General features: G+C 64.1%; 1 protein-coding gene across 2 annotated transcripts; it reads right to left on the bottom strand.

The window, feature by feature from the left end:
• Nucleotides 1–2,770: 2,770 nt before the first annotated feature.
• On the bottom strand, nucleotides 2,771–7,731 carry KCNJ9 (potassium inwardly rectifying channel subfamily J member 9). 2 transcript variants are annotated; one of them, XM_066568125.1, is made up of 3 exons: nucleotides 7,691–7,731; nucleotides 5,408–6,350; nucleotides 2,771–3,980 (listed from the first exon to the last, which is right to left on the bottom strand). In XM_066568125.1, exons 2-3 carry the CDS (start codon nucleotides 6,339–6,341, stop codon nucleotides 3,670–3,672), a joined length of 1,245 nt encoding a protein of 414 aa, XP_066424222.1. In that variant the 5' UTR covers nucleotides 6,342–6,350; nucleotides 7,691–7,731; the 3' UTR covers nucleotides 2,771–3,669. The 2 variants fall into 2 exon arrangements, with proteins under 2 accessions (XP_066424222.1, XP_066424223.1); XM_066568126.1 differs by lacking the exons at nucleotides 2,771–3,980; nucleotides 7,691–7,731 and adding an exon at nucleotides 4,733–4,972 and having other exon boundaries at nucleotides 5,408–7,179.
• Between the last annotated feature and the right edge of the window lie 1,063 nt (nucleotides 7,732–8,794).

Here is an 8,794-nt window from a genome sequence, read left to right as displayed (position 1 = left end):
TGACACCGGTGACACCAGTGAAGGGCACCAGTGACACCAATGGCACCAGTGGCACCAGTGAGGGACACCAGTGTCACCAGTCCGCACCAGTTATCGGCTCCCCCAGCCCGCGGCTCCGCTCCCTGCGCCGGCCGCACCCTCCAGCGCCGCCCAGTATCCGCCCAGTATCCTCCCAGTATCCTCCCAGTATCCTCCCAGTATTCTCCCAGTATCTTCCCAGTACAGAGCCCGGCGCTCCCCGTGCAGCCCCACACCCTCGGTGCACACCAGTAACCCCAGTGCAGACCTGCACCCCCAGTACCTCCCAGTCTGCCCCAGTTTGTCCCAGTACTGCCCAGTCTGCCCATTGTCCCCAGCACCTCCCAGTCCTCCCAACGCCCCCCAGTTCCCCCTGTGCTGCATCTTCCCAGTGCTCCCAGTCCATCCCACTCCTCCCAGTGCCCCCAGTCTGTCCCAGTCCTCCCAGTGCCTCCCAGTCCACCCCAGTCCTCCCAGTGCCCTCAATCCATCCCAGTCTCTCCAGTTCCCCTAGTCCCCCCAGTTCCCCCAGTCCATCCCAGTCCCCCCAGTGCTCCCAGTCCCTCCCAGTTCCCCCAGTCTCTCCCAGTCTCTCCCAGTCCTCCCAGTGCCGATCTGTTCCAGTCCCCCCGGTGCTCCCAGTGCCTCCCAGTCTGTCCCAGTCCCTTTGTCCCCTGTCCGTCCCTCGGTTGTCCCCCCCTGCCCCCCCCCTCCCCAGTCCCCGCTGTCCCCCCCGTGTCCCCCCCGCTGTCCCCCCCCGCTGCCCCCCAAGCTGAACAAACAGCGCTGACGCGGGACCGGGGCCCCGTGCCGGGACCGTCCCCACGGGGGACCCGGGACCGCCCCACGCCCCCTCCCGGAACACAGCCCTGCCCCCAGTCCGTCCCAGCCCCTCCCAGTCCATCCCAGTTCTCCCAGATTCCCAGTCGCCCCCAGGGCTCAGACCCCTCAGTCCTCCAGGCCCCCCCAAAGTCCCCACAGCCCCCCCAGTACCACCCAGTCCCCCCAGTCCGTCCCATTCCTCCCAATCCCCCCCAGCCCCCACAGCACTCCCAGTACCCCCCAGTCTATCCCAGCACTCCCAGTAGCCCCCAGTCCATCCCAGTCCCACCCAGTCCTCTCAGCCCATCCCAGTTCTCCCAGACCCCCAGTCTTCCCTGTTCCCCCCACTCCTCAGAGCCCCCTGTCCTCCAGGCCCCCTAAATTCCCCCAGTCCCTCCCAGTTCCCCCCAGTCCTGCTCACTCCTCCCCAGTCCATCCCAATCCTCCCAGTCCCCCCCAGTTCCCCCCAGTCGCCCCCATTCCTCAGACCCTCCAGTCCTCCAGCCTCCCCCCAAGTCACCCCAGCCTCTCCCACTCCACCCAGTCCATCCCAGTTCGTCCCAGTTCGTCCCAGTTCTCCCCAGTCCTCCCACTCACCCCAGTCCCTTCATTCCCCCCCTTCCCCAGTCCCCTCAACCCCCTCCCAGTCCTCCCCAATTCCCTCCCAGTTCCCTCCCAGTCCCCCCAACCCACTCCCAGTCCATTCCAGCTCCATCCCAGTCCTTCCCAGTGCCCCCCATCCCCTGCCCGTCCCCGCCGCCCCCCGCCCCGCGCAGCTGCTGCCCGTGGGCGGCAGGAATGCGACAGGCGGGGGGACACGGGGGGGGACAACACGCGTGACACCTCAGGACACGCGTGACACCCTCAGAACACACGGACAGGACACGCGTGTCACACACAGGACACACACAGAGGACACACGGACAGGACACGCGTGTCACACGCAGGACACACGGACAGGACACACCCAGGACACGCGGGGGTCTCGGGGGGTCCCTGTGTCCCCGGTGTCGCTGGTTTTGGGGGTTTTGGGGGGGGTCGCAGCCTCTGCCCCCCACGCGCGACAGGGGAGGGGGCGGGGTCAGGAATGGGCGGGGTTTTGGTGGCGCTCAGCCCCCGTTCGGCTCCGCTCGGCCCCATTTGGGTCTTTCCGTATCCGTTCGGCTCCTCTCGGCCTCATTCGGCTCCTTTCGGATCCGTTCGGCTCCGTTCAGCCTCATTCGGCTCCTTTCGGATCCGTTCGGCTCCGTTCAGCCTCATTCGGCTCCTTTCGTTTCTTTCGGCTCCGCTCGGCCTCATTCGTGTGATTTCGGCTCCTTTCGGCTCCTCTCAGCTCCGGCTCGGCTCCGCTCGGCCTCATTCGTGTGATTTCGGTTCCTTTCGGCCCCTCTCGGTTCCGCATCCCCCAGCACCGCCCCCCACCCCCAATCTGGGGGGGGATCCCGTGGGGACATTTGGGGGGAGAGGCAATGAGGGGGGACCCCCTGCCCACCCTGGGGGTCCCCATGTCCTTGGAGAGACCCCAAACCCCACCCTGAGGGTCCCCATGTCCTTGAGGGACCCCAAACCCACCCTGGGGGTCCCCATGTCCCTGGAGGGGTGGCACTGACCCCTTCCTGCCACCCTGCAGGATTTGGGGTCAGGGCACCCCGATTTCACCCCAAATTCCTCACTGGAGCCTCTGGATTTCCCCTCCCCCGAGGCCCCAAACCCAGGGATACCCCAAACAGTCAGAGACACCCCAAATCCACCGTCTGCACCCCAAAAACAGCTCCACCATCGGAATGGGGGTTTTTATTTGATGCACCCAAGGTTTGGTGCCTGCAGGCGCTGCCCAAGGTCCCTTTGCCCTCTCCAGGGGATTTCGGGGTCCCCATCACCCCATAAACCCAGGGACACCCCAAATCAATCAATCAATCACACCCCAAAATCACCACCACCATCAGAACTGGGGGGATATTTAATAAATAAATTCGTGTTTTGGGACCATCACTGCAAGTCGGGGCTGGTCGAGGTCCCATTGGTCTCCTGAGGGATTTTGGGGCCCCCCTTTGCCCCCATAAACCCAGGGACATCCCACAAACCCAGAGACACCCCAAAACCAGCACCACCATCATAACGGGGAGGATTCTCAGTATTTACACCCAGATTTTGGTGGTGTCACCTCGACTTGGAGCTGGGCAAGGTCCTGTTGATCTCCTGAGAGATTTTGGGGCCCCCTTTGCCCCCATAAACCCAGGGACACCCCAAACCCACCACCACCATCATAACTGGGGGGATTTTTGCTATTTACACCTGGATTTTGGTGGCATCACCTCAACTCAGGGCTGGCCGAGGTCCCATTGCTCTCATGGGGGATTTTGGGGTCCTTCTTGCTCCCCGACAAACCCAGGGACACACAAAAAACTCAGGGACACCCCAAATCCACCGTTCTCACCCCAAACCCACCACCTGCACCATAACCGGGGGGATTTTCCCTATTTACACCCAGATTTTGGTGGCATCACCTCAGCTTGGGGCTGGCCAAGATCCCGTTGCTCTCCTGAGAAATTTCGGGGTCCCCTTCGTCTCTCCAAACCCAGGGACACCTCAGACCCACCACCACCACCACCATAACGGGGAGGATTCTCAGTATTTACACCCAGATTGTGGTGGCATCACCTCAGCTTGGGGTTGGCCAAGGTCCCATTGATCTCCTGTGAGATTTTGGGCTCCCCTTTGCCCCCACAAACCCAGGGACGCCCAAAAAACTCAGCGACACCCCAAACCCACCACCACCACCACAACAGGGGGGGATTTCTCCCTATTTACACCTGGATTTTGGTGGCATCACCGCGACTCGGGGCTGGCCAAGGTCCCGTTGCTCTCGCGGGGGGACATTTCGGGGTCCCCCTCGCCCCCCGCGGCCGCAGCCTCGTCCAGGCGGCTGGGGATGGACCAGTACAGGTGGGCATCGCGGCGGGCGGCGGCGGCTGCCAGCTGGCGGGCGCTGCAGGCCGGGGTGGGCACAGGCACCGTGTGGTGGAAGCCCCCGTAGTCCACCTCGTAGAAACCCTCCTCCAGGCTGAGCAGCGGCGTGAAACGATGACCCCAGAGCACCTCGTCCGCCAGGTAGGAGCTGCGAGCCTGGCACGTCATCCCTGGGGGGCGCGGGGTGGGGGGCACCCCGATATCTGAGTCACTCAGGGCATGGGGGACCCCAATTCCTGAATCACTCAGGGCATGGGGGACCCCAATTCCTGAAGAATCCAGGACACGAGAAACCCCAATTCTGGTAGGAGGGGTCTGTGAAACCCCCAGAATTTGGGGCACCCCAATTCCTGAAGGTTCCTGACCCCAGAGCACCTCGTCCGCCAGGTAGGAGCTGCGAGCCTGGCACGTCATCCCTGGGGGGCACGGGGTGAGGGGCACCCCAATATCTGGGTCACTCAGGGCATGGGGGACTCCACTTCCTGAATCACTCAGGGCATGGGGGACTCCAGTTCCTGAAGAATCCAGGACACGGGAAACCCCAAATCTGATAGGAGGGGTCTGTGAAACCCCCAGAGTTTGGGGCACCCCAATTCCTGGATCACTCAGGGCATGGGGACCCCAGTTCCTGAAGGTTCCTGACCCCACAGCACCTTGTGGGACCCCAAAACCTGAAGGTTCCTGACCCCAGAGCACCTCATCTGCCAGGTAGGAGCTGCACACCTGGCACATCATCCCTGGGGGGCACAGGGTGGGGGGCACCCCAATATCTGGGTCACTCAGGGCATGGGGACCCCAATACCTGAAGCCCCCAGGACATGGGGGACTCCAATTCCTGAAGAATCCAGGACATGAGAAACCCCAAATCTGGTAGGTGGGGTGTGTGGAACCCCCAGAGTTTGGGGCACCCCAGTACCTGAAGGCATCTATCCACGTGGAGATGACACAGCCCCACTGATGTGTCCCCATGGAGATGAGGTGTCCCCATGGATGTGATGTGTCCCCATGCTGGTGTCCCCAAGGAGACAATGTGTCCCCATGGAGGTGATGGGTCCCAAGAAGATGATGATGTCCCCATGGAGATAAGATGTCCCCAAGAAGATGATGTGTCCTCATGGAGATGTCCCCATGGAGGTGATGGATCCCCATGGAGGTGATGCCCCTACAGAGATGAGATGTCCCCAGGAAGATGACGTGTCCTCATGGACGTGTCCCCATGGATCTGTCCCACAGAGATGATGTGTCCTCATGGACATGTCCCCACAGATGTGTCCCATGGACGTGATGTGTCCCATGAAGAAAATACATCCCCACAAAGACGATGAGTCCCACAGAGGTGACATCTCCATGGACGTATCCACACAAAGACACCAAATCCCTGTGCCACCAAAGCATCCCTGTGCCACCAAGGTGTCCCCATGCCACCAGAGCATCCCTGTGCCACCAAGACATCCCCGTTCCACCGAGGCGTCCCCATGCCATTGTGTCCCTGTGCCACCAAAGTGTCCCCATGCCATTGAGGCATCCATGTGCCACCAAGGTGTCCCTGCGCCACTGAGGCACCCCCGTGCCACCAAGGTGTCCCCGCCCCGTTTACCTGTGGCCTCCACCATGCCCTCGAGGATGACGACGATCTCGAAGTCGTCCCTCTCCAGCTGCCCCCGCGACACGTCCCAGAAGGGGCTGCGCTCGTCGATCTCGTGGCTGATGATGAGCGGCGACACCAGGAAGAGCCGATCGTCGCCGGTCTCGAATCCCACGCTCAGGTCGGTCTGGTCGAGCGGGATGAACTCGCCCTCCTGGGTCTGCTTGGACTGGATGAGCTTGGCGCGGATGGAGGCCTCCACGATGTGCGAGTCGCGCAGGTCGCCCACGCGGAACATCAGGCACAGGCGGTCGTCGCGCAGCGACACCACGGCGTGCGAGGAGAACACCAGCGTCTCGGCGCGCTTGTTGGGCTGCGAGATCTTGACGAACATGCAGCCCACCATGAAGGCGTTGACCATGGAGCCCAGGATGGCCTGCAGCAGCAGCAGCACGATGCCCTCGGGGCACGTGTCCGTGATGACGCGGTGGCCGTAGCCGATGGTGGTCTCGGTCTCGATGGAGAACAGGAAGGCCGACACGAAGCCGTTGAGGTTGTTGACGCACGGCGTCCAGGTGTGGTCGCCCAGGTGCTCCAGGTCGCCGCGGCTGTAGGCGATGACCCACCAGATGAGGCCGAAGAAGAGCCAGGTGAGGGCGTAGGCCAGGATGAAGATGAGGAGGCTGAAGCGCCACTTGAGGTCCACCAGGGTGGTGAAGATGTCGGTCAGGTAGCGGTAGGTCTCGCGCACGTTGCCGTGCTGCACGTTGCACTTGCCGTCCTTCTCCACGTAGCGCTGGCGCTTCCGGGCCCCCGCGCCCCCCCTGGCCCCCCACGGGCGGCGTTTGGGGGCCTGGGGGGGTTGGGGAGGGGGCTTGGCCTCGGCCGGGACCCCCGTGGGGACCCCCTCGGGGACCCCGCAGAAGGCGGCGTTGTCCTGAGCCATCGGCGGCGGCTGGGGGGGACAGGGGGTGAGGACTGGGGGGACTGGGGACCTCAAACTGGGGGGACTGGGAAGGAATGGGGGGATTGCACCCCCAAAGACTGGGAGGAAGGAATGGGGGGATGGAGGTGCCAAACTGGGTGCACTGGGATGGGGGAGTGGGGAATGGAGGCCTCAAACTGGGGGGACTGGGACGGAGGGAATGGAGCCCTCAAACTGGGGGAACTGGGAGGGAGGAATGGGGGGATGGAGGTCACAAACTGGGGGGACTGGGATGGGGGAGTAGGGGATGGAGACCTCAAACTGGGGGGAATGGGAAGGAAGGGGGGGGATTGCACCCCCAAAGACTGGGAGGAGGGAATGGGGAGATGGAGCCCTCAAACTGGGAGGACTGGGAAGGAATGGGGGGATGGAGGTGCCAAACTGGGGGAACCGGGATGGAAGAATGAAGGGATGGAGACCTCAAACTGGGGGAACTGGGATGGGGGGAAAGGGGGGATTGCATCCCCAAACTGGGGGGACTGGGAGAGAGGAATGGGGTCATGGAGCCCTCAAACTGGGACGACTGGGATGGGGAAATGGGGGGATGAAGGTCACAAACTGGGGGGGACTGGGATGGGGGGGAAAGGGAGGATTGCACCCACAAACTGGGGGGATCAGGAAAAGGGAATAGGGGGGCTGGAGGTGCCAAACTGGGGGGAATGGGAAGGAGGAATGGGGGGGATTGCACCCTCAGATTGGGGGGGGGACTGGGATGGGGAAATGGGAGACGGAGATCTCAGACTGGGGGAACTGGGACAGGGCCTTGCACACGCGCCGAGCTCCCCCCCTCCCTTGCACACTCACCCCGGGTCACGCGCGCACCCCCACACCCCCCAACCCCCCCTTACACACACGTGTGCCCCAATGGGAGGGGGGGGGGGGGGTCCCTAAAGCACCACCCCCAATCCCCCCCTCCGCATTCATTCCTGGATTTTGGGGGGCCCCGGCCGGGTTTGGGGGGCCATGGCCGGGTTTGGGGGGCGCGGCCGGGATTGGGGGGGGGTCTGGCCGGGATTGAGGGGCACGGTGGGTCTGGGGGGGTACGGCCGGGTTCGGAGGGGGCACGGTCGGGTTTGGGGAGCACGGCCGGGTTTGGGGGTGGCGTAGCCGGGTTTGGGGGGCAGAGCCGGGCTTGTGGGGGCATAGCCGGGTTTGTGGATGACATAGGCGGGTTTGGCGGGCACGGCCGGGTTTGGGGATGGCATAGGCGGGTTTGGGGGGCCCGATCGGATTTGGGGGGCACGGCCGGGTTCGGGTGTGCCCGGCCGGGTTCGGGGGTCCCCCCCAGCCCCCCCCCCGCCCTCTCTCACCGCTGCCGCAGCCCCGCTCGCTCCGCGCTCTCCGGGTCCCCCCCCCCGCCCCGTTCCCCGGCAACGGCCGCGCTCGGATAAAAATACCGGGAGCCCCCGCCCCCCCCCCCCCCCCCCCCCCCCCCCCCCGCACGGACACCGGCCCGGGGGTGGCCAGCGACAGCCCAACCCCCCCAACACCCCCGCGATCCGTTTCGCCCCCATCATCAGCGCAAACCCCCCCATAATTAGCGCAACCCCCCCATAATTAGCACCCCCCCCCCCAAAAATAATTAACCCGGGGGGGCTCCTCATTAGCCCAGCCCCCCTCTCCTCATTGCCAGCCCGGGGGTGTCCAGCGCTTGCCCAGCCCCCCCCCCCCCCCCCCCCCGAATTATCACAGCCCCCCCCAAGCCATTATTAGCCCGTCATTAATTAGCCCGTCATTAATTAGCCCCTCATTAATTAGCCCCTCATTAATTAGCCCAGTCGCCCCTGCGCTAGCCCAGGGCTGCCGTTCGCTCCCTCGGATTAGTCCCCCCCCCCATAATTAGCCAGGGGGTGCCCGTCATTAGCCCAGCCCCCTCCCCGGCTCAGCCCCTCCCTCCCCCCCTCATTAACCCAGACCCCCCCCCTCTCATTAGCCCAGACCCCCCTCATTAGCCCAACCCCCCCTTATTAGCCCAGAGCCCCCCCTTATTAGCCCAAACCCCCCCTCATTAGCCCAGACCCCCCCTCATTAGCCCAGAGGGGGTCCCTTGACAGGCCCCGCCCCCCGGTAGCCCCGCCCCGAGGTCACTCGCCCGCCCCTCCCCCCCCCCCCCGAGTGGACAAAGGATCTTTGTGACTCCGGAGCGGCCGCGACGGGCCTGGCCTGGGGCAGCCACGGACACACGGACACACGGACACACTGACCAGCCACCCATGGACACACGGACACATGGATGCACTGACCAGCCACGGACACACGGACACACTGACACACTGACCAGCCACCCATGGACACACGGACACACTGACCAGCCACCCATGGACACACAGACACATGGATACACTGACCAGCCACGGACACACGGACACACGGACACACGGACACACGGACACACTGACCAGCCACCCATGGAC

Source organism: Molothrus aeneus, chromosome 31, assembly GCF_037042795.1.
Source record: "Molothrus aeneus isolate 106 chromosome 31, BPBGC_Maene_1.0, whole genome shotgun sequence".
NCBI lineage: Eukaryota > Metazoa > Chordata > Aves > Passeriformes > Icteridae > Molothrus > Molothrus aeneus.
Note: the sequence above shows the minus strand (reverse complement) of the source record. Positions and strands in the feature narration are given on the sequence as shown.